The sequence below is a fragment of the Morchella sextelata genome (assembly GCF_020137385.1).
Source record: "Morchella sextelata strain SCLS chromosome Unknown scls_4, whole genome shotgun sequence".
Taxonomy (NCBI): Eukaryota; Fungi; Ascomycota; class Pezizomycetes; order Pezizales; family Morchellaceae; genus Morchella; species Morchella sextelata.
Window position 1 is genome coordinate 2,117,802 of NW_025408619.1, and position 24,936 is coordinate 2,142,737.

Below are 24,936 nucleotides of genomic sequence, written 5' to 3' on the forward strand. Positions count from 1 at the left end.
TTTTGTTGCAATTTATCTAGGAATTTAAAAAAATGCCGAGGGAGAGATGATCGGGATTTTGGGAGGTGTTCAATGTGAGGAGTGCTCAGTCTTATCGGGATGGAAAAGCGACAGAGATGATCAGGAGAAGTTGAAGGGATGGAGACGAGGTGCAGGAATGACGATCCAAACCACAACAACCTTAGCAGACTGCCCCAAATTACATATACTCTGATTAAAAGGCACATACGCTTAGGTATATGTATATAATCTACTATAATGGTTATCGCGATCGGGTCCGGTATTACCACCAGGAGACAGATACATGAAGTAGTCATATATAATACTGTCAATGTTTTGGGCAGGCATTTCATGAGGTGATAGAACGCAGTCCATATATCGTATAAGACAGACACAATTAACAATTCAGTTTTTTCTCCATCTTTTATAGCTGTTCCTACCAAGAATTACATATAAATACCTCTTCATAATCCCGTACGTACAGAATGCGTTGAAAGTTCGTACGTTTGTTGAATTTCTTTATCCCATGGAACTTAATCCCAGAGATCTTCCTTAACGAGATAAGCTTTTCCTTGTAAATGAGCATGATTTCCCTACAAATTAATCTCACCATTGCTATTGCAAAGTTTCTTGTTTGGCCGTTGCCCGTTCTGTAGTAGGCCGGAGACTAGAGACCGAGACTGCGCATGTAAGTTCTAGGCCTTGTTTCCATGTTTCTACCAATAGGCAGCCGTCATTTACGAAACCTTTCTTGTCTTTACATTCTTCATCATAGTTGATGCATGTATATTATTACCGAGAATCAAAAATCATTCATTCACCTTCACAGGATATCACTCACCTTGTGTCAAAGGCTTGGCGTCTGTCGAATCGGCACCCATGACATACATCACATTCAATGTGTCTTTGTCGTCAAGAGTCTACGAAATGGTAACGCCCCTTTACTCTTACTACATGTAGTATACGTTAGGATCGATTGGCCACTTACAATAGGATACAATGTCAATTATCTCAATGTATTGAGCATGAAACTATTACATACGTCATGTAATGCGCGCGCGCATCCCGCCTATCATACATGTACGTACATGATGCATTGAACCATTTTGTTCGTGAATAAACCTTGTGCTCTGTATCGATGCGACCCTGGGATAGGAGGTGTATTATATATGCATGCGTTTATTAATTCCCATCTTTTGTGTTTCTCATTGCATTGATCATACTTAGTATCGAAGAATCCTATCTTCGTTATCAATGAATGTTAGAGATTGTTGGCAGACAGAGTCATAGCCCATGCCCATCAAAGTTCAGGTAAGGGTTGAGCTTTAGAAAGACGGTTCTTTCGTTTTTTTCTTCTTTTTCTTCTTTTTTTCTTGTAACCTATCTCGAGGAGTGGAAGTCAGGCAAACGAATATTAAGTCTGGAAGTAGAAATGTCTGGAAGAAATAAAGACAGAGAGAGACAAGATAAAAATATCCCTGCACCTTTGATAGAGAATTTTGATCATGTTTTCCGATTAAAATATCATGGAAACGTACATGTACTTAAGGCCCAGATCCCACTTTTAGCATGTTACTCGTAGGGGATATTGGGTACCTACGAAACTAGCTCTCATATTGTTCGCCGGGTTACTGTTAGGACCCGCCTCCGCTCGGTACCTACGCACCACCGCCGCCATCACTATCCATCACTACATGTACGTACCGCAACTGCAACCCCAACTACAACCATCACAACAACTACTGCGCATGCATGAAAAGCAACCTCACCCCCTCACAGATATCCCAAATCCGTCTTCAATAGCTGGATATAGAGGTTTTCTAACCCATCATGTTCTCAGCACTTAAATCAGCGTACTATTCAAAAAAAAAGGGCAAGCGGAGCGATGAGGAGAAGAAAGATCCAGGGACTCCCCCTCCTCTCCTCGCCGATCAGTCGTCTTCAAAGGACCCTTCACATTCAACATCCGTGTACGTAATGTTTTCGCATCATATTTATCCTTCAAAATCCAGAGCTATTTAATGATACTCCTTTACTGATGGTGATCAATGTTGAACAAATAAAGTTTGATGGGGAATCGTAATTCTTCGGCAACGCCAACCAATAGTTCCCAAAGCATTTCTACTTCTCTTAGAGTCGTGAAAAGGGTTGATAATCGGTTTACAAGTGACGCTGAATCATCAGAGCAAATAAAGGCTGAAAGGGACTTAAATCCAGCCTACCCTTCTCACAACTGGTTCCCGGAAATTTCAACGTAACTAAAGCTCCAAGACACTAACACATTGATTGGTATCCGTGGATGTACTGACCTCTGTTCGTAAATACCACAGTGGAGCCGACGTACCGGATCATGCTAAGTCATCCCCTGTATTTGCTCAACTTGGAAATTATGGGCCGGCGGCGGAGAATAGAACTCAGAAGAGCCCGACAGAAAATATTACTCAAAAAAATCTAGCTCCCGTCAAATGGTTTTCTCCACCGTCCAAGTGAGAAAAACCTTCATTCATTTGCATCTTCCTCCAAGAATAAATTCTGATCTCATGCTAGTATCAATCACCGAGACGACGGTTTGTATAATACTTCCACTTCGCCTTCAGCATCTATTCAACCTGGCAGCCATGGTCCGATAGACAATCAACAAGCTCAAAATAATCCGACCCCAACGCCATCCAAGTCATTCTTCAATCCTACCATTTCACCTCTTATATCTGCTCAAGATGAAAGTTGTGTCCCGGTAGAAAACAAAGGTCGGGGTGACGCAAAATCAGTCAAGAAATTCTCTTTGCGTCCCGAAATTCCAAAGTATTCGAAACTCTAATTCATTGGACGTTTTGTATTGATTAATGCTAACGTTTATATTAGCACCAGTAATCGCCAAACTACCGAGTCTAATCTTCCAAAGGCATTTCCTAACCTTACTCCATCCAAAATTCCTATCTCGTATGATAACAGTTCGGGGTCGGGTCTTGGTAGTCCTACGAAGAACACTTTCCATTTCTCCGCCCAACGTACCAGTACTACAAAAAATCAATTCCCTTTGTTTCCTGTTACGACTGGCAGTATTCTCTCAGGCCAGGGCTCTCCGTTACTTGAATCCAGAAATCAAGGTATTATGAAAGAGCGAGAGATCAAGTATTCTGCTCCAGATCTTTCTACAACTCCAAAAATGCCAGGGGCTTTTCCGTAAGACGACCCTAAATTTATCGAGAACTCTACCCCCCTCAATCGAGTACTAACACAAGTTGACTATAGCGCACGGTCACCGAGCTCTAGTATTACAGATGGCTCATGTCAAGACCCCTTGGCCGAAGACTTTCAACGGCCTCCTACATCATCACCAATACAATCAACAGCGGTACCGGCGTTTAACTTCAGCTCGCCATTTTCATTTAGTTCATCCCAGCGTGTTCACAGCCCCCATCGCATTGGCATTCACCCCTCTCCTCCTCCTCATTCTCCTACTCCATCCCGTGCAGATGTAACGCCTACTGCTCCTATCTTCAATCCACCCGTCGTGGCTCCGCTATTTTCTCCAGCACACTTGGCGTCTATTAAACAAAACACTCAATTTAGGTCAGAATTACGCTCTAAGATAGGGCCTGTAGACTTGAAACCGCGTCAAAATATTTCTAGTCAGGCGGCCTCTTCTAAAGAACCTATCCCTGCCATGGCTCAGAAAGTAACAAGGTGAGAACTCAAGAAATATGGTGTTATTTTTAGTCCTCGCATGCAGTCTGCTGATATTTCTTTCTAGTATCCCTAAAGCTAAAACTAGGGCTATATATGATCAAGCAAATCCGCCCCCATCTTTTTCTCCGGAAAATGTAGCCCGTTTTGCTGCTGGGAACTTCACGCCTTTTGAGAAAAAGCCTCAGTTACCAGCTGAAGTAATTCCGTCCTCTGTTGAGAAAAACCAATTTTCAACTGGTGCAAAATTCCAGCTCTCTACCGGTCGAATTCAGTCTTCTAATAAAGAATTCCAACCTTCTAATAAAGGATCTCAGCCTCTTCGCGAGGGAATTCAGCGTACCAACGAAAAAGAAAATGCTTGCTTTGGAAAAGGCGGGGAGCACAAAGGAGAATCCATAACTAGGTAGGTTTATCTACCGAATTCCAACCTTAGTCTAATAACTTTACTAACGGTACCTAACATCACTAGTGAGAAACCCGTTAATATCCAAAATAAGCCCAACAATGTATCGACAGAACCGAAGATCAACAGGCCGACGAACATGTCTGACAAGAAAGGATGCACTCTATTCATGGAGAATATCAAATCCTCTGTCAGTTCTGAACGATACCAAAGCTTTGTTTCCATCATCGCTGAGCTATATTCTCATCGGGCATCTTTCGAGCTGTTTGAACTCAAAGCCCATGATCTCATGAAAAGAATTCTGATTTGGTTCAGCCACCAGCCATCACTCAGTAATATTGTTAATATAAACAGACTTCTCCCCGTGGGTAATAGTTTTACAGTCTTCAATTACTGGGAGAAGGAATCATTGCGAATTGTTCTGTCTGTCAGCTGCATTGGCAGAGTATCGTATGTTGACGTATGGATGGTTGGAGATCTTGGGTTCAAGAACAAGCAGGCTTTCAGAATCGCCGAATACAAACTGCAGGAACGTGGACCACTGCACGACTCGATGGTATGGACGACATTGCTAGGCTCCCGATCACTGATCATGACATCATGCGGGCTGTTTTATGCTTGCTTAAATCCCGAGTGCGAAACAATCTTGGAAAAAGTCACTTCAAAGCTTCGGAGAATGAGTTTCTACCAGGGAGCTCCGCCAGATGATATCCTGGTCGAGTTGTTTTGTGAAAACTCACTGGCCGAGCAAGAGCTTTACGCTATGCGAGCGGCTGCTCTTCTCCCCAAGAAGGAGTGTAAATCGGGCGATAAAGATGAATGGGCAAAGTTTGTCAAGGCTAGAAGGGACCGTGAGGACTCGATAATAGGCGTTGGTCTCGAGAAGACTTTTACAGGCGCCGAAAGGGCACGTTTGCCTAAGTCTAAGTATATTGGGAAGCGTGAGGACGTGGGCCCATCCCCGTCTAGTGAAGACAGTGTAGTAGAGGTAAGAAAAATCATTACCCCTCAACTAATGTGTTTTTACGCGTGCACCACGTACCGTGGCTTGGTTGGTTTGGATTGGAATGGGCCGTTATGACATGAAGACGAGTTTCTACTCTCCAGGAGCAGAAACACTCCGAATCAGTTCATAGCCTCTCTATACGCAAATTAGACTTTCCATATCGCTAACCTGACGTAGGAGCTACTCGAGAAGATGCAGAAGCCATACAAACTATCCGCAGCGAGCACCAGGAAGATCAAAAAAAACATCGCCGCCGCAAAATGCATCAGTCATGGGTGCGAGGCCGCGCTGGGCAAAATGGCGGGCATCATCAAGAAGAATACCGAGGCGGGCAATATCGCCGTTCCTAAGGCGAACAATCAGCTCGCCGTACCTAAGGTAAATAATCCCGCTGTTCCTAAGGTAAACAATCAGCTCGCCGTACCTAAGGCAAACAATCTCGCCGTTCCTAAAGCAAACGATCTTTCCGTGCCTAAGGCAAACAATCTTGCTGTACCTGAAGCAAACAATCAGCTCGCTGTACCTAAGTCAAACAATCAGCTCGCCGTACCTAAGCCAAACTATCAGCTCGCCATACCTAAGTCAAACTATCTCGCCGTGCCTCAGGCCGATACAAGGCCTGGACTGGCTAGAGATACTCGCATGGATATGGGTTCAAGGGCGAGGAGATTCACCGTGGTCGAGGACGGAGTGGAGTTTATCATGGAGAAACCCGAGCAGGCGGACGACGAACAGACCGAATCTGATTCTGAGTTTGGGGAGGAAATGGGTAAGAAGCAGGGTGTCGGAGCGGGGAAGAAAAAGGCGACAACTGCGGCCACTGCGGCCACTGCGGTTCAGGAACAGGAACAGGTTCAAAACCCTCCTAAGCAGGAGGCGCCAAAGCAGGGAGCGAACGCGAATAAGGGCAAGAACAAGGGCAAGAAGGGAAAGAAGGGCAAGAACATCGGCTGGAAAAGGCTTTAGGGCCGAGTAACCAGCTGTGTCTAAGTTCTGGAAAAGAAAAAAGGGGGGGGGGAGGATCAAGAAAAAAAGGTGTGCTGTTTTAGCCAGCGGGTTGGGGTCACGGTCCATCACTCGTCAGATAGTTAAGTGTACTAAGTAGCTACATATGATTGATTTGGTTGATAACTCATTGGTTGTACTAAGTAGCTACATTACATTCTAGTAGAGAATGCAAATTTGGGTCGAAACCAATTAGCGTGCAAGCGTGCATTTCTGAAGTGAACTGTGTCGATAAAGGCGATAAAGGACAGCAACGGCAGTGGTCCGTCGTAGTGAGACAATATCTAAGACGATATATACCTGTCTTTGTTGTGGATCAGTTAAATAGCTAAGGAGTCTCCGTCCTTTGCAATGATTTACCTCTTACCAGTTGTTATTAAGCTGAAGGTTTATGCCATTTACAATTTACTTGGGAGGTTTAGCTACTCCTTGATCTGCACATCACGCGAGATGCAGGGACGCCCAGCTGCAGGTTCCACATCCACACCTTCCCCGCAACCACATACTATATCTCTCCACCACAACCACAACCACATCCACAGCCACAGCCACCATGCCCGCCCCCAGATTCACTGAAATCCTCCCGCCCTCTCTCAAGCCCTCCTCGCACACCCACATCACCTCTCTCTGGTCCAACTACGGCCACATCTACCGCCTCACCTTCCCCTCGCACCCCCCTCTAATCCTCAAGCTGATCCAGCCACCACCACCAACCCCCCGCACCGCCTCCGAATCCCACATCCGCAAGCTCCTCTCCTACCGCGCCGAGCGCTACTTCTACACACACCTCTCCCACCACCTCACCCCGCACTCGCCCATCGCAACCCCGCACCCCGTCTCCCCCGCCTACGCAGACACCACCCTCCTCCTCGACGACCTCACCCCCGCCTACTCGCTCTCCTACTCGCACCGCTACTCGCCCGCCCACACCGCCGCCGTCCTACGCTGGCTAGCAAACTTCCACGCTACATACTGGAACCACGAGCCGGTGCCCCTCATCCCCCCGCCCCTGCAGGCCGCCGCGCCCGACACGGCGCAGGGCGTGTGGCAGCGAGGCGGATACTGGTATCTGGACACCCGCGTGGAGGAGATGGAGAGCTTCACCGACGACCCCGGCGACTATGCGTTCCTGCTGCCGCATGTCCAGATAGTCGCGGAGCGACTGCGTGTCCGCCCTGGTGATCTTGGGTCGACGTTGATTCACGGGGACTGTAAGGCCGCTAACATTGTGTTTGCGCCGCCTGGGGTGGGGGGCGAGGTGGCGTGCGCGCTGTATGATTTCCAGTACGTGGGTGTAGGGCTCGGGGTGCAGGATCTCGCGTATTTCCTGGGGACGTCGGTGAATGCGCGGGACTTGGAGGGGGGCGGGGAGGAGGCGCTGTTGAGGGTTTATTATGACGAGTTGGTGGCGGCGTTGGGGAGGTCGGGAAATGGGGTGGAGGGGTATATGTGGGAGGATCTGGTGGGGCAGTGGGAGTGCGCGTTGGTGGATTGGATGAGGTTTATGGCCGGGTGGGGGTGCTGGGGGAATAGTAGGTGGGTGGAGGGACGGGCGAGGAGGATCTGTGAGCGGTGGGCGAAGGAGGGGATGAAGTAGCTGTGCTTCGGAGAAGGGTGTGTGGGGGTGGGGGTGGGGGTGGGTGTATAGGGCTGTAGGTTCCGTAGATAGATATCATTGGTGCCAATGATCGTGATTTCTTGACCTGATTCCCGCCCGGATTATCAATTGAAAACACACGGGTATTATTAAGAGGCTGCTTGCTAACATATATTACACTTGAGAATGGATCAGAGAATGATTCTGTAGTAATTGATCTAGGAAGTAATGACTCTGCCTCTCTCTCGCCTTTATAAAACCTCCATGAAGAACCACTAGAACGAACTAGCCGCACCGGCTTCCATGACTACCTTACTTACACTCGAAGAGTACTAGATACATCTATCTGTCTGGGTAACACATACCAATCGCTCTTTTTACATCTCAAGCCCAATACCTTACCCGTGAAGGTGGACGATCAATTGATCGGAGCAGCTGACCCGCAAGGCCATACCAATCACCAGCACTGACACCAGGAATATAGTCTTACAAGACTCCCAAAAACATAAAACCACGCTACTAGATGTTCTATATAACGCCCAGATAGTTGGCATAATATAATTTTTATTCACAACCAACACGCGAAACCCTAACCCTGTACGCACATCACTCCCGGAGCACTAAAAAACAAGATTATGACGAAGGGCTTTTGCTGTCGCTACTAACTACACCACCTGCGCCTAGTATCTGTGGGAGAATAGTCTGGAAAAGAGATAAGAGGATGTGTTCTTTCGTCAATGGTCGTGGAGTGGTAATAGGTGGTAAACGGGGCGAGATTGGGTTTCTCGGCTTGAGTGTGTTTATATCACCTTCGCTACCGGGCTTGCCTATGGGGTTGGCGAATGATGTAGTAGGTTTTTTTGGGATATTTATGGTGTGGTGGTGATATTGAAGCGGGGGGTGTGCCTGTGACGGACTGCGCGGGCGTAGAGTGGGGCTTGTCTTGAATGATTATCATAATCAGCTATTATCATCCATTATTCACTTGAGTCCAGGTGTTATGTGAAGCTCTGGCTGGTGGTATTCGAGGAACCTTGTTTCCAAATAGGATGAATTTTAATTATTCTTTTCCATCATGAGAGATAACTCGACCGGTTATTTGTGTTCTCAGTCATGAGAGCTCACTCGACACAAATAAGCTTAGCAATTTCTCAACCATCAACATACATACAACCACTCCATGTGTCAAAAACAGAAAACAGAAAACAGCTATAAAAAATACGATAACTACATCTCAGGCCAAAGTATTTACACCCGCCACCTACTCTACTTCCCCCACACCACACCCAGCCTATCAATCTCGTCACCATCCCTCCCCCAGAAGCCCACAACCCTCATCCCCGTCTCGGGCGGGCTCATAACCGTACACGTACTCGTCGTCTTGCCCACCGCCAGTTCCCTTCCAGCGCTCGTCTTGACACGGAGGTAAAACACCCTCGTATTCCCGTCCTTCTCGCCCTGGCACGCCTCCACCTCCACCAGCGTCTCCCCGCTAGCCAACGTAATACTACTCGCTGTCCCGCCGCTGCCCCCGTGAGCCAGTACTGTTCCCGTGGACCAGGTAGAGCTAACACTATCGACCCTCTCGCCGCCGGCAAGCTTCAGGGTCGTAATAGTAGGCGTACTAGTGAGCCCCGTAGCGTCGTTAAAGTAGTCCCCATGCGGGCCTCCCACAACCTCCGACAACCGCAGGCCAGTGGTCGAATATGTGAATGTCGCAGAGAGCGGGTAATGATCACTCAGTGGGCCGCCATCCGTGGGGTGCAGGAAGCTCCGGTGCTCATTCGTGATACTCCCCAACGACAGCGTCAGCACCGGCGAGCTGCGGAACAGGATCTTATCAACGACCTCGCAACTCAGCATCGTAGCTTGATCCGTGACCGTGTCCGCGAACGGGAAAGCGCACGTCAGTGCATCAGTACCCAGTGCCGGTGGGGTACCGCCCCGCGTGCCAGAGACCCATGCGTCGGTGAAGCCGCCGCCGGAAACGAGAGCGCGGATGTTGTCGCCTGTCGTGGTGTAGCGCATGTTGGTGTCGCCCATGAGCACCACTGGCATGCCTGCAGAGAAGGAGTTGATGTAGTCAACAATCTGGGCAACGTTCCCGGCGCGCGCTGAGAGGTCACCGCTTTCGCCGCCGGCGTCGGTGTGGAGGTTGTAGACGTCTATCCAGATGCCTGCAGCGATCTCGACACGCATGGCGCTGAAACCTTTGGGGGTGAGGCAGTCGCCGGAGTTGAGGTTGCAGTCGTCCCAGGCCGTGCGGGTGAAGTCAATGTAAGGGAAGTCGGAGAGGGTGTTGAGGCCGTCGCCGAAGGGAACGCCGCCGGAGGTGGGGGTGCGGTAAGCGTGGCTGTCGGAAGCATAGAGCGCGGCATGGGAGTTGAAGTCTTCCTGCACATTGATTATGGCGTATGGGGAGAGGCGGGCGGAGATGTATGGCGTGTTTTCCACGGGGTCGGAAGATGACAGAGCGGCTGGGGTAATGATCAGTATCGTCTGGTTTTCACGGATAAGGGCGCGGTGGAGACTTACAGGGTAGGCCGGCGACATTGTAGGTCAGAACCTTCAATGAACCAGTGGTAGCACTGGCACCGAGAATCGAGTTCAGCAGCAGTAGGCTGGAGCCTAGGAATTGGTATCGAGACTGGAACATCTTGCTTGGCTTGCAGTTAGTTGGGACGAGCTGTACCTGTGGACTTCTCATGCGGTTTATATCAGTTCCTGAAGATCTCAGATGCACCTTCTCCTCCTCCTCGGGCACCACTCCGAATTCCGAAAACTAAAGGCATGTATGGCACAGGCATACAATCATTGGGCATTGGGGGTAAAGTGTTGATATAAGGCTAGAATATTACTATATCAGCATTTTATATTACCCCACCCCTGGCAAGAGACCCGGAAACAGAAGGTGGCCAGGGTCAAAACCAACGGTGATATGCTTAATTCGGTACCTTTCCGGTGGTGCGTCTACATGTGCGAGAGAGTGATGAAGATGCCTACGTACATAGTCGGTCGTAGACTATCGAGTCGCTCTAATATCTTCCGAGGTGAATTGTCTATCTCCTTAGGAAGGTAACTACTAACGTCCTGGTTTTGAAATTTTATATTAACCCAGGGAAAACACGTTCATAGTCGGGCCCGGCCTATTAGTTGGTTTCTACTGGAGCCGCTGGATTCATGGAAAGAGTGTAGCTCGCTAGGTATCACGGACCCCAACGGTTGGTGTTTGCAAGGCCGAGACATCCTAATCCATGCAGTTGATATATATTAACTGTGCAGATCCGGATCGAACTATATACTATATATATATTAAACAATTGAGTAGTAGCAATAGCAGAGGCCAAGTTAGTACATACGTAAGACTACTAATAGATTAATAAGACCGGTGGTAATATTGTCCAATGAATATTTCACGTGCGTCGAGTGAGCGCTCATGACGGGGTCTTTGCAGCAGATTAGCGCTTGCCCACTCACGTGTGCCGAGGCTACTTACTTGGGTGGCATATTTACGGTCCTTGTGAGTACAATCAATTAATCAATCGATCAGTCAGTCAGTCCCTGAGATTGCAGTTGTGAAAGTCATGTGGACCAAATTTTGGTGGGTTTTGTACATACTTACGGGTATTGTGGTACGTTGTTGGAAACGATCCTTCTCGACAAACTTATACGAACATGAATAACCGGAACGTTGGACCAATAAAGTAGTTCTTTTGATGGAGAGATTACAAGATGAAGCGAGAATCCAAGCTATAAGTTGTCTCTTCCGGACACGTAATCCTGCCCGCCTTTAGCTACGTTTCCTCCATTGATTCCGCTTACCTTCATTACCAGTACATGTAGAAAACTGTGTTAGTACAAGTATCTAGGCGGCAGGTGGACAACGTATTTGATTTATATCCAGAAAGTTCATCTAATTTCATTAGAGTTCTTCTCGAAAATAAAGACATCTAGAGCTCAGGGGGGAGTCAGGGGCAACAGGCTCTTTCCACACATCAGCACCACCCAAGTCAAACAGACGAACAACCTAAAGCGACACGTACTCGTAACTGCTTTCTACAGCAAGCCGCCTTATCTCCTCTCATTAACCACAGTGTTAACCAAACCCTAACCCATAAAACCAATACTAACCTCCAACAAACCCTAACCCACATTATCAAACACCGCCAAGTGCCCTTTGGAGCCGCAGACGCCAAGGCAAGATGGCCGAGTTGGTTATGGCGCCAGGCCCGGGTCCTACTTCTGTCGCCAAGGCAAGATGGCCGTTATGGTGCCAGCAAGAAAAAATGAAGTCTTCCGTTGCGGGGAATTGAACCCCGATCTAGTCGGTTCTTGATGAGAGCGACTGATGCTAACCATTACACCACAACGGATTATGCGCAGGGAATTCAGTTTATAAAATTTGAGGTTTGTGATTACATGTAGTGAACGGAGGGTGGGGTGTGCGCGGTGGGGGGGGGGGATGCAGCAGAGCTGTTTTTATGAGAAACAGCAAGAAAACCCATTTCCCTATGAACCTTTACTACCACGGTCACCTAAAACCCAAGGCGCCAAAGCCCAAATGCCTAGGAATGAAAAAAGAAACAACTTGTTTCCGTTGCGGGGAATTGAACCCCGATCTAGTCGGTGAGAGCGACTGATGCTAACCATTACACCACAACGGATTGTTATGCGTGCGTTTTTGTCTTACTTGAAGCACACAACCCGGTGGTGGCGTTGAGGTTGAGTCATCCACATGGGGTGTCACTCGGTTTTCGTCACTCGGTTTCGGGCGGCGCTACGCATCAAACGAACGAGAGCGAGTGCTGGAAAAACGTTTCGGCGCAATAGGCCGAAAACTAAGGCAGAAAGATAGACTTCTCTCCTCTAATGAACTATTCCTAGTACGCTGCTGGAAAGAGAATGCTCTGCTAATGTTCTAAAAGAATCTACAAACATCAAATTGCCATAGCCATAATATCCTCACAGCCAATTTTTACAAAGCCACAACTACTTCCAACTCACAGCCATTTACAAACACCTCGAATCTACTTGGTATTTATTTAGCTCGGTATATTGCCACAGCTCACATCGTCTAGCCATATCTACCTAACTCTAGATCTACGCGACAAGCACGAACAACAACAAAAAAAAAAAAAAAACGCAGTTAATAAAAAAAAGCAGCAAGAAAAGAAAAAAAACCCACCACCACTAACTACCAACTACTCAGCCCCGTCCTCCTATCAAACCCCGCCCTAATCAGCCCACTATCACACACCTTCCCCTCCATCACCGTATACCTCACAATCCCCTCAACATGCCTGGGCGTCACCTTCGCCAGCCACACCCCCTGCACAACCTCCCCCTTCCCCTTCCCCGCCTCCCCGTCCACGCCCTTCTCCCCCACTCCCCCCTCCATCTCCACCCCGCCCTTGCGATACACAATCACATTCGCCGAAAACTTGTGCCCGCCCACATGGTTAATAAACAGCACCTTGACGCCGCCGGGCCGCATGTCGGCCATATCGCGCCACAGCCCCAGCGGCCGCAGGTGCCGCTCAAACTCCTTGCGCAGGATGGGCGCGCTGATGCCGCAGCGGGCGTCGCGGCGCTTGTGCGAGCACAGGAGGATGAGCGTGTCGTGCGGGTAGTGGGAGGCCGTGACGGTGCTGTCGCACGAGTAGGGGACGTCGGAGAGGGAGAGGTTCTGGAGGGTGGACGTGTCGATGGGGGTTGAGGGGGACATGAGCGGGCTTCCGGGGGCGCGGGTGGGGGAGCCGGCGGAGAAGGTGGGGTTGGTGGAGGTGGGGATCTGGAGGGTGAGGGGGGAGCGGGGGCGGGTGGGTTCGTCGAGGGGCGGGGAGAGGGTGGAGAGGGCGGGGGAGGGGGGAGCGGGGGAGGACGGGATGGGGACCAGGGGGTCCAGGTTGGTGGGGGAGGGGTTGATGAAGCGGGAGACGAGCTCGGGGGTGGTGGCGGGGGTGACGTTCTCGATGAGGGTCCAGGAGGGGAGGAGGATGACGGATGTGGGTTGGGGCTTGGTGGTGTCTGCGTGGTGGTGGTGGTGGTGGTGGTGGTGGTGGTGGTCGGGGGGCGGCATGTTGGATGCGGAGACCATGAGTTTCTGCTCACGATTGATTGATTGATTAGCATTACTGATCCATCTGTTAAACTATTTCACGAAGAAGCCAATAGAGATAATTACCCCGTCCTTGTCCTCAACCGCCCCCTTCCTCACCCTCTCCTTCAGCGCCCGCATCACGCTCCCCGGAATCTCGTCCACATCCCTGATCCAGTCCGTCTCGCCCGTCGCGACAATGACATGCCTCGAGTACTTCTTGACGCCGCCCCACAGCTCCTCGTCATGGTCGACGCCGATCTTGTCGAACGCCTTCCCATACCCGCTCGTGCCGTCGGGCGCCACCTGCGGACACGCCGCGCAGTCGTGGTCGCACTCCTCGGCGGCGGCGTCCGTCTTGTCGTGCTCGCAGGTGACGAGCGGGAACAGCGTGTCCTTGGTCACCTTGCCAGCATCGTCGCTGGTGTCGACCTTTGTGGCGGCGGCGCTGAAGAAGGATGTTCCCCGTCGAAGCAGGCCGGCGAATGGCATCTTGGTTGTCGGGATGGGCTTGGGCTTGGGTTTGGGTTGGGTTTGGGTTGGGTGGGTGGGTGGGTTGTTTCGTTATCTGATCGTTGGAAAGGGGAGGGATCGCTTTATCTGATTGAAGAAAAGGTGACGAGGGGAGAAAAGTAACAAGCTTTTTCTATGTTTCTTTTTCGCTGGGGGATCGTTACCCGGTTGTGGGTGCTATTTTTCTATTTGCCTGGGTGCCTGGGTGCTTGGGTGCCTGACCGAATGACTGACTGACTGACTGACCGACCGACTGACTGACTGACTGACTGACTGACTGACTGACTGACTGACTGACTGACAAGTGCCCGGGTGAGTGTGCTGTGCTATCCGCCGTTTATCAATCAGTTGGAAATGCAGATACATCAGTAGAAGTACACTCTGGCCAGTCCCCTTTCCCTCCCTCCTTTCCCTTTCCCTTTCCCTCCGAGTCTCTCTCTGGCTTGCAGCTTTCCCCCCCACCCCCCTGAGCGCCTTGGCAGCTCCCAGAACGCAATTAGTGATGCTTACGCGGCTAGAGGATTATGACTGACTTGCTCAGCTCCCTCACCCAGCTACACACAGTATTACTTATGTGAGCATGTAGCATTCACAATCCCCTTCTAATACCTACACCCCTCTACCTCCCTCCATTCTTGATTTCAGCCTACAACATACATACGTCTGCCTACACGCACACGCAAGGCAAGTATCGGCCGAATACCGAGCGAACGAATACAGACCCCAGGCGTGTCTTATCTGATCGATGCTTGCCGTATCCGGCTTGGCAGTGGAGGGAAATAAGGGCATGGAGATTAAGATTGAGGGAGGGAGGGAGGGAGGGAGGGGGACGACCGTTGCTGACGTGCTACTTATCTCCGTTTGTAATCTCCTAGCTACTATGAAGTAGTGGTGGAGGAGTAATATGGGTGGTGGGTGGTGGGGGAGTTTCAGATAGGGGAAGCTTAATTTCAACGTAAATTGCACCAGAGACCATTCGGTGTTCCGCTATCTTATCAGATCGTGGTTAGGGTTAGAATAAAGTATCGCTCAATACGGCGCCCGAATGGTCTATGGCGCCATAGACCATTCGGGGTTCCGTTATCTTATCAGATCGCTGGTGACGAAGGCGTTTTTAAACTTTACGATCCCCCACCCGACAAGGGGAAGTGTCATTTTCATATACGTGGTCAAGAGTCGTCTGTGTAAGCCCTCTTGCAGTCGTGAGGCCAAACTCATCCAAACAAGCAAGCTACTTAGTAAGCCCACCTCCCACCTCCCACCTCCACCTCCTCCCACCTCCCTTTTCACCAAAACGCTCGCCATGCCCACTCCCGCTCCCACCCCTCAGAGTCTCCAAAACGCCTTCCACCCCCTCAGAGTCTCAAAAACCCCTTCCACCGTCTCCCTCCCACCTGATCCACGGCGCGCATCTCTCACGCTCAATCCCAACTCGCAAAGAAGTCATCAAAAAATAAAAAAGAAGTGGGCCCGATTCCGGGATCGAACCGGAGACCTGTCACAATTGAGAAATGGAATTCCCGGGGAGAAACCCGAAGCGACAATCATACCACTAGACCAACCGGGCCACATGATATCCCGTTGTTATTCTAATACTTAGCCAGTGAATATTTTAGTTATGACGCATCAGGCTAGGGTTGTGGAACGCTACTAGGCATGAACCCTGCCCTACTACGACGACATATCTGCGAAAACTACGACAGTTGCGACAGTTGCGACAAATGCGACAAATGCGACTAGAACTGCGGCGGGAAGCATTGAGATGTGAGAGCACTTCTTGGGCAGCGATCGCTTGACCTATGGAGCGTGACCCTTACTGTAGTACGTTCGCCAATCAAAGAGAGCTCGAAAATCCCTAGGAATTTGAGTTAATCACAGTTTATCACTCATCGGCACAGAGAGAAAGCTCACAGCAATATCATCGCCTCACGAAAAAACGGACCAATTCTTTACAGCGAAAAACAACAACATGTATTATTACTATTACAATTTTTCCACTCCATACTACAAGTATCCCCCCCCCCCTCCCCGGACGCTTTCCCACTTCCTGTTATTGCCCCGTTATTGCCCAGTTCACAAGAGTCCAAATATTACATGATCATACATCCATCATAAACAATTCATCCTACAACCGCAGCTCTAGACGGGAACCGTCTTGGCACCGAGAGGGGTATCAACCGAGGCTACATCAGCACCAGTACCAGTGGTCTTCTTGAGATCGGCGGCAGCTCCATTAACCTTCTTAACTGTCTCATCAACACCACGGGGGACAAAACCCGATGTCAAGCCAGAAACAGCATCCGCGCCGGTAATATCGCCCGTCGTGGGAGCCTTAACATCGCCCGTCGTGGGAGCCTTAACATCGCCCGTCGTGGGAGCCTTAACATCGCCTGTCGTGGGAGTCTTCGTGTCTGTAGGAGAAGCAGTCACACTATCCGCAGAAGGCACAAACTCAGAGCCCAAATCAGAGCCAGTGACCGTTTCAGTGCCAGCCTTGGGTGCCTCCGTCTTGGGCGCCCCCGTCTTCCCAGCTGTGGCACCCTTCGTGGCACCGTTAAGATCGTTGACACTGTTGGGATCGACCCCTCCAGCAACATTGTCTGACATACACGGGATGGCATCGTGCGTCAAGTCAAGGCCATTCACACACTTCTTCTTCTCCCCGCGTGTCCCGAGAGTGCCAGTCGTGCCGGACAGCGGTGCTGTCTTCCCATCAACAACGTCTTTCACCTTGTCACCACCGACCCGAGAGTTATCCAGAGTATTAACACCAGGGATAAGACCATCAGGTGAGCGCTTGGAATTGCCGCTGGCGCGAGAAGTGGCCTGGTTAATCTCGTGACTTATGCCTGTGTGATCAATCGATGGAGGACCAGCGGAGCGCTTGCCGGTGAGGCCGCTGGTGAGGTTGGAATTGCCGGCACCGCCAGTGAGGCCGCTGGTGGGGTTGGAACTGCCGGCACCGCCAGTGAGGCCGCTGGTGGGGTTGGAACTGCCAGCACCGCCAGTGAGGCCGCTGGTGGGGTCGGAGCCGCCGAGGAGGGCGTCGAGAAGGGCGGCGACATCAGGTTCTTGGCGGGAATGAAGTCCCTTCGCAGGTTCAGCATTGCCCTCCGCCGCGGCGTCAGTTGCGTCGGCAACGGGGTCGGCCTTTGTCTGTGGCGGTTTTACATTCCCCTTCAGGCCATCATTGACCTTGTCCATAGTACCAGCTGGCGTGTTGTCCTCGATAACACCACTACCGACTGTAGGCATGTTGACGGCAGGAACACCCTTTGGGGGGGGCACGGGGGCACCGACGGCGCTGCTGGCGAGCATAAGGGAGAGGAAGAGGGTGGTGAGCTTCATGCCTGAGGTGTGCATTGTGGATTAGGTATTAAGTAAGGTGTTCGCAAATAAAAAAAGTATTAACCCGTAAACAAGTAAATATTTTGTGTAGAGTAAGAGGTAATGTCGAAAGACTGTGTGATGATGATGCTGATGATACTGCTGAGGAGGTGGGATTGGGGGGCTGCTTTATACACCTATTGAGGTCTCTTGCCAGCACTTGCAATTGGGCCCGCTTCTAGCCTGGTGCGTGGGGTGCAGCTCTACTTTTCCGAACTGAGCTGTTGGCCCCGAGAGATGGAGGAGGTGGAGGAGGTGGAAGAAGAAAATAAAGTTGTAGGTACAGCCGCACCTCGCTATCTCGTAATTCGATATCTCGGATCTCTTGCTGTCTCGTACGGATTTGCGGGACAGGTACTGCCCTTCTCCACCAAAAACTATTTGCTGTCTCGTATACTTTCTATCTCGTAGGGGTTTGGCTCCCAGAATACGCTAACGACATAACGAGGTGCGACTGTACTTGTGGGTATTGCACATCGCAATGAAATTCTTCTGTGCGCTGCAGACGGCGATTGGCGGTGGTCGTCGTGGTGCTTCTGATGATTCACTGCCCGGGTGGCCGGGGGCCAAGCAAAGCAGGAAGTAGCGCAAGACCAACGAAGATGTAGAACATCTCAGAATATGTAGGAAATCTCAGAGTACGCATGTGCCTAGAGTAGGTACTCTATGTTCCGGTAGAGACATACGGGCAGAAGAATACGTACAGAACTCCACTCCTAAGATAATTCCTACTTTGCGGTTACCACCAGCCCACGTAAAGCTCTAATTCTCAATTCAATTCACCTAGCAAAGAATACTCACCTCCCCAATCCCCCAACATCTATCCTCACAATTCACACCAATTGCCCAGAGAAGAATACGGGCCTCCTGAAGATCTTCCGACCGCCGTCCGAGCCACCAAGACATCCCACCCCGAACAAATGCGGGGGGGGTGGTGACGGGGCAAACAAGAGGAGGCGTCCGTCTCATCTCTCGGTGAATTGTTTAGTTTGTTTGATATTGACGAAACCTGAGCCCTGGCCCAGGCTCTTGGGCGTTGTCCGTTCCTAGGGCAATGTTTCTATATCGTGGAGTAGATGGGGAGTGAATAATTCTAGATAGCTACACAGAGACTCTGGATGCAATTGACGTTGTTTTCAAAAGCAAGCCTAGTAGAGTACTGGTCTCTGTACGAAAGCAGCTATAAGATCGTCTCCCCCGACCCGTCCTCCCGCCAAATTAGGCAACAAACTACCAAACTACAGCAGAGTAGCTGTCTGTCACACACAGTACACCTAACCCGCCATGCCCAACTGGTAACGCAACCTCCGTCTGTACCTCATTGCAACACCATACTCTAGGTACGTACTCTCTAGAACCTTAGTAGGCTTGATATCATGATATCACTCAATCTTCATGAGCGCACATCGAAATTTCACAGACCGTTCCATTGAGTACCATTGAGACAGAACTGAACGCATAACAGCAATGAACACTTCCTTATGACGTCTACGCTCCAACGTTACCAATTCCAGTCCGTCACTCTCTCCCCTTCATCTTCTTTTTCTTTTTTCTCATTGAATTTCATGACCATCACTCAGGGGCAAACCAAGCAATCAAGAAAGAAAAAAAAATACATACCAGATCCGGTGTTGTCCTCCCTGAGATCTCAACGAACCCCTACCCCCCCAGATATGCATAACTCCACACTATTATACCAACAACCCACCAACAAGCGACGTCAAAAGAAGCTTTGGTGCCTTGCGGCTAGCCCACCCGGGCCTATCAATGGCTAATTACTCCATTATCATTGAGCGTTCCCAGGGTAACGCGCGTGTTGGGGCTTGAGTTGTCAGTTGTCATCTACGGGCTAGGTGAGACGTCTTGTCCTCCCCATGCATGCAGGCACGCAGCGCGGAATAAACCGTCGGACGAAAGCGTACAGACACCGGCTACCACTGACTAGATTGGTGACTGATTCTAGTTGCTGTTAGCCAATAGAAACCTGTCAACGTCGAAATGGAACATAAAGAGTTTGATCGCCTAAATAGGGGAAACCGGTTGAGACATGGAAATCTTGGCTATCATTTGGATTTAGTTGCCGCTCTTGATGTCGACGACTCCTTTGATCCCGACTACTACTTAGTTAGTGAACATCGACTAGAAGGATCTGTAGCGATGTAAAGTCTGGTAGTAAGGAACACCATGGAGAGGATATGATAAACATTAGTTTAGCCCGGGAGAATTTGTTTTGTATTGTAACACCGTTAATACGACCTGATTCAGACAATTCTAGATGGCTTCCCTGTGGCCGTTTTGGGTGAAATAAAACTTTGGAACGATTGATGGACAGTTATCTAACCCAGAAAGGCTGTCTGTGGCAAATTGACGGATTGTTGGCTTCTTCCGACTTCAATTAGGTAGGAGGGTTGGTCATTTTCTCGGAGTTAACTTTTCTCTCCATAATTTTGAGAAACACATATGCTTGGATACTTTAGACAGTCTAGGACATGTAAATACAGCCTGGCCGGGTGATAGAGTCACGATAGCCATGAAGGGTCCTCCAATCTACTATAAGATCTTCTGAGAAACCTGGATTTGACCCATCTCATGATATGGTGTGATAATCGCCGGATCCGATATATGTCGAAGAGATATCCATTTCCCGAGATTAAATAATTCGAACACTACGAGTTCACTCGAGCAAAACTTTAAGCTGCTATATCCACCGTGGGAAATGGTGGCCAGGTCAATTCAATCAATGACCAGAAACAAGAAAACGGTTTTAATTCATTCATCTAGAATGAGTCTAGAAACAGTTTCCTTCTTTAAAAATCCGTTTGCTCTTTCAACTCCTCCGCTGAATGCTCCCTAACAAGAAACTTTATCAACTGAGCGAGACTACAGAGACTCATGCGCAGCCCAGAGATATTCCACAAGATTCTGGGGGGCTGGTTTGACTCCAGCCAAACACACGGTCCAAGGAAGTCGCGCCAATAATTTTCAAAGACTTCCTAGTACAATCGCTTGTCCCTTTCTCTGTGTAATAAAATATCAGTTAACGATAAACACCATTGAGTGACTTACACAACGAACTTGGCCAGATTATTAGAATCTAACGTCCTGCCGGAAGCAGGAAAATATTTTCCTTAAGAAAACTAAACCGACACCGCTCCGATACCGTTCACACGCTCATGGGGAGAAGGGAGAATGCAACAAACAAGCGGAAGCCCAGCTCCTGACAGAAAGCGATAGCGAGTACAGCGCACCGATCCGACAACAGCATCATCAACCGTCAAAGACCATACATTTTTGAAGTACATATGTATAAGGACACTTTAATTGATCATGAACTTAGGGCCATACATATCTCAATGTACCGTTCCTAATCCGAAGAGGGAAGCACGGCGTGGTGTCGAGAGGCGTTTTCAGTACTAGTATAATCGATGCTCTGATCAAGAAAGGTCGATATGAGGATTTATGGGGAATCTAGGGAGAGAGAGGGTGAGCTGCTTATTTATAATGGAATCAGATCACAGCACGTCAACGGAGAGGGAAAGGGAGCCAAAGTGTTCAGAATGAGTAATGGCCGTGCATGACGCTTCTGTTTAAACGTGCTCTAATACTGATAATTGACCAGTTGACGCGCACGTTTACAGATATCTATAATACACGAAGCGTGACATCAACATCACTCGCACAACCGTCAAGTCTTGAGACAAAACACCCAAACACATTTGTTGCGGGCCAACAGGGACCACCGCCTGCCCCTCACTCGCGCCCTGAGTGATTCCGTGTGACGCACCACGCTAGCTAGCTAGCTAGCCGGTCCCAGCTCGTTAAGCTCGGCTAAATGTGCCACTGAGCCGCAATCCCGGATTCACCTCACAGCCCGGGATCTGTCATGTCAGCCCTACATGTAGCTATTTAGCATGTGAGAGCTCAGGCATCGAATCCACAGCCTCAACCTTACAATTGAAATATCCACAACCTCACAGTTGAATCCATAACCTTACAATTGAATCCACAACCTTACCTTACTATTGAACCTTACCTACAGAGACAATATTCACACCTGACCACCACCACCACAGGAATTACCACAAAATGGGCGATAAGGAAGCTCTGATGGATGCGCTCAAGCAATACACCGCCTGTGATGTGCGTTAGCTAGCTCTCCACTCCTCCAAACACACACACACCCGAAACTCTAACACCCACCAGATATCCGACGCCCTCCTCAAGCTCAAAGTCCCCAACGCCGGCTTCCTCGTCGACATCCGTAACCCCCCCCCCCCCAAAAAAAAAAAAACTCCTACCCACCCCCCCCCTCCACACCGCCCCACTAACACCCGCTAGTACCCCGCACCTCCACCCCCGGCATCAACATCTCCGTCGCAACCACCGTCCTCTTCGCGCCCAAAGACACCACCGAGCCCAAGTGCTCCCTCCCCGCCGATACCCACTTCGCCGACTTCATCACTCCCTCGTGCACGGTAGTCGTCTCCCAGCCCCCCGACCAGCGGTGCGCCGTCGTCGGCGGCATCGTCGCGGAACGTATGTACCAGCTCGGGGCGCGCGCCATCATTGTGGACGGGCGGGTGCGCGACATGGAGGAGCTGGGGAAGCGGGATGACCTGATGGTCTTTTCGAAGGGGATTAGTACGGTTGGGGCGGGCGCGGAGGCTAGGGCGGTTGCGGTGGATGATGTGGTTACGGTGCAGGGGGTGGATGTTGCTAGTGTATGCTCTCCCCCTCTCTAGACCCCGTCAATGTCCATACTAATCTATCGATTACTGTGCTATAGGGCGACATCGTCTTCGCCGATAGCAAGAACGGGGTAGTAATCATCCCCGCCGCACACCTCGTACAAGTAGTAGGGATGCTCCCGAAGATGGTAGCCGCAGACGCAAAGGCCATGGAAGATGTCCGCAACGGTAAGAAGATCTACGATGCGTTCAAGAAGCACCGCGGGGGGTAGGTAGAAGTAGAACTTAGTTTTATACCAATCCAATTTCCACTTCATGTGAGACTAAAAAAAATTGAATCACGAGTTATCACTCACTCCTCCCCTAAGCCCTATATCAACCATATGACAAATCCTAAAAAAAATAACACTAAAACTACGACTATTGAAATCAGCCAAAGTATACCCTGAAGCTCCGCTGTAGCGCCGAAAGCCTAGCTGCCGCCCTTCTCCATCACGGTTCCATAGCTCAGTTAGTTAGCGCGTGGTGCTAATATCTCGACACTTCACAGTGTCTAAATGTTAACGCCAAGGTCGAGGGTTCGACCCCCTCTAGAACCATAAGATATTGAAGATGATGACGCACTTGAATAAGGTACCCATCTCGTCCGATATTTTTTTTGATTTGCTTTGCGGGTATTGGTCGCTTTGGCCGACGGTACTGATTTTTCAGGGTAAGGGTTGTTTTATTTTGTTCACCCGCAGATCTAGTAGAGACTATAGAATTTATTAGGCATAGGTACAGAATCTAATGACAGAGATTAAGGATTAGTCTTGATCCAACTTTTTTTTCAGGTTTAAAAGGTCCGGCATCACTTTAACCGGTACGTTTTACAATCGCAGCCTTCACTTAAGGACACTAGCAGTGTATAAGAGAGCATCTACATGTCTAGTAGTTATTCAGATAGAAGAACAAAGTTGTCTATGTACTTGGCCTATTCTGTATGATAGTTGCGGGTTAGATGGATCTATCAAATCCAATTGAAAGTAACCACATCACGTGACTACATTCTTTCGAAGCAAACGAGTGACCACACATGACCCCCACCACCACCCATCACCACCCATCACCACCCATCACCACCCATCACATCACCCCACCACTCCTATGTACCGCCAGGGGCACCTAAAACCAAACCAAACTTCTACACGCATCCACACGCGATCGCACTCTGAAAACCACTAGAAACTTCTCAGATCGCCCCCCGATCCGATTCCCCTTCTTCCCTCCCTTTCCTCTTCCGCCATATGTACTGATATGTACCTATTCGCATCGCAACTAGCCGCTACGTCAGCCGCTGTCACGATTACACACCGGATGAATACAGGCTGCATGCAGGGTTAGGGGTGCTGTCACTGCTGTGTGTGTTTCCCCCAAACCCGGTTTTGTTTCGAAGCGAGACGAGACGAGACGGGCGTGGGTGATCGCCGCGGGTGGGAGTCGGGTTTAGTTAGCCAGAGAGTTAGCGACGTATATAGGGCCAATTTGCGAAATAGGATTACCTTCCCCGTCGCGCAGGAAAGAAATGAAAATGTGCAAGTTGACGGGTGTATCGGCTACGTAGTAGAGCGGCCATAGCTTTCATCAATGGGAGCGAAGGGCAGAAAAGAGAGGAAATTTCTAGATCTGGTGTTGAACCGATATGCTGGGCCTGATAGATTGCGGCGGGAGGTTCCTGCTACGTTTACACTCTAGTAGGGGGCAAAATTTTTTCACTCGGGAGGGAGGGATTGGAGGGACGGAGGGATGGATGGGGAGAGATGTGGTTGTGTCTTGGGCCTCCTTGTGTTTTGCACTCCTGTTTGTACTACTAATGCCCTACTGGGTTTACCCATCATTCTAGGTGCTTACTCCTCGGAGCCTGATATTTGATATCACGGAATTTATAGCAGGTTCCATGTAGGTACGGAATCCTTCTCTCGCGGTTGCTAGGCAGTTAGAGTAGGTAGTTAGTTAGTTAGTTGGCGATCGCGCGGCCGCGAAATCGCATCGTATCGCATCGTATCGCCATCGTATCGTATCGTAGCGTGGAGCAAGCAGGTCGCGTGGTATTCAGGAAGGAGCTCAGGAGGCTCAGGTACAGTGTAGAAGACCGACAATGAAGCTTCAGATCCCCACTTCGCACGCTGTCGAGGTGGCAGGAGCATGGCGCTAGCACTCAAAGGGGCCGAGTGTCTCCTCTTTGGGGCGCCAAGAGGGGCAGGTATTGTGTTCGCACAGACGTCAGATGTCACGGCGCACATAGGGCTAGGAGGGAGGAAGGGAGGGAGGGAGGGAGGGGAGGGACTGCGGGGAGGGTGAAGGAGGTTGTGCGAAAGCGAGACGGTAGATTTGTCGTGGAGTTGACAGTCGGCATATTGAACTGTGCATGTGCCCACTTGCTTTTTTGCTAGAGCACTGCTGCTGCTGGATGTAGAGAGCATGTAGAGGAGACAATGGAGGTATTAGAAGCGGGTGTATACCTACTCTATGGGAAGCTGTCAAATTAATACCATGTAGAAATATAGGAGT

The 24,936-nt window shown here is 49.9% G+C and overlaps 6 protein-coding genes across 6 annotated transcripts; 3 read left to right on the top strand and 3 right to left on the bottom strand.

Annotated features, from left to right (window-relative positions):
• Positions 1-1,830: 1,830 nt before the first annotated feature.
• On the top strand, positions 1,831-6,065 carry H6S33_010457 (uncharacterized protein; the record flags this gene model as incomplete). Its single annotated transcript, XM_044841844.1, has 9 exons — positions 1,831-1,970; positions 2,066-2,254; positions 2,331-2,486; positions 2,548-2,802; positions 2,863-3,183; positions 3,253-3,687; positions 3,755-4,093; positions 4,160-5,081; positions 5,277-6,065. The coding sequence occupies 9 exons, from the start codon at positions 1,831-1,833 to the stop codon at positions 6,063-6,065; spliced, it is 3,546 nt and encodes a 1,181-aa protein (XP_044697600.1).
• Positions 6,066-6,657: 592 nt separating this feature from the next.
• On the top strand, positions 6,658-7,701 carry H6S33_010458 (uncharacterized protein; the record flags this gene model as incomplete). The annotated part of the gene is made up of 1 exon (XM_044841845.1): positions 6,658-7,701. The coding sequence occupies one exon, from the start codon at positions 6,658-6,660 to the stop codon at positions 7,699-7,701; it is 1,044 nt and encodes a 347-aa protein (XP_044697601.1).
• Positions 7,702-8,967: 1,266 nt separating this feature from the next.
• Positions 8,968-10,357, bottom strand: H6S33_010459 (uncharacterized protein; the record flags this gene model as incomplete). Its single annotated transcript, XM_044841847.1, has 2 exons — positions 8,968-10,178; positions 10,237-10,357. The coding sequence occupies 2 exons, from the start codon at positions 10,355-10,357 to the stop codon at positions 8,968-8,970; spliced, it is 1,332 nt and encodes a 443-aa protein (XP_044697602.1).
• A 2,538-nt stretch (positions 10,358-12,895) lies between these two features.
• On the bottom strand, positions 12,896-14,290 carry H6S33_010460 (uncharacterized protein; the record flags this gene model as incomplete). The annotated part of the gene is made up of 2 exons (XM_044841848.1): positions 12,896-13,804; positions 13,886-14,290. The coding sequence occupies 2 exons, from the start codon at positions 14,288-14,290 to the stop codon at positions 12,896-12,898; spliced, it is 1,314 nt and encodes a 437-aa protein (XP_044697603.1).
• Positions 14,291-16,450: 2,160 nt separating this feature from the next.
• On the bottom strand, positions 16,451-17,674 carry H6S33_010461 (uncharacterized protein; the record flags this gene model as incomplete). Its single annotated transcript, XM_044841849.1, has 1 exon — positions 16,451-17,674. One exon carries the CDS (start codon positions 17,672-17,674, stop codon positions 16,451-16,453), a length of 1,224 nt encoding a protein of 407 aa, XP_044697604.1.
• A 4,110-nt stretch (positions 17,675-21,784) lies between these two features.
• H6S33_010462 (uncharacterized protein) lies at positions 21,785-22,658 on the top strand (the record flags this gene model as incomplete). The annotated part of the gene is made up of 4 exons (XM_044841850.1): positions 21,785-21,838; positions 21,902-21,959; positions 22,037-22,419; positions 22,485-22,658. 4 exons carry the CDS (start codon positions 21,785-21,787, stop codon positions 22,656-22,658), a joined length of 669 nt encoding a protein of 222 aa, XP_044697605.1.
• Between the last annotated feature and the right edge of the window lie 2,278 nt (positions 22,659-24,936).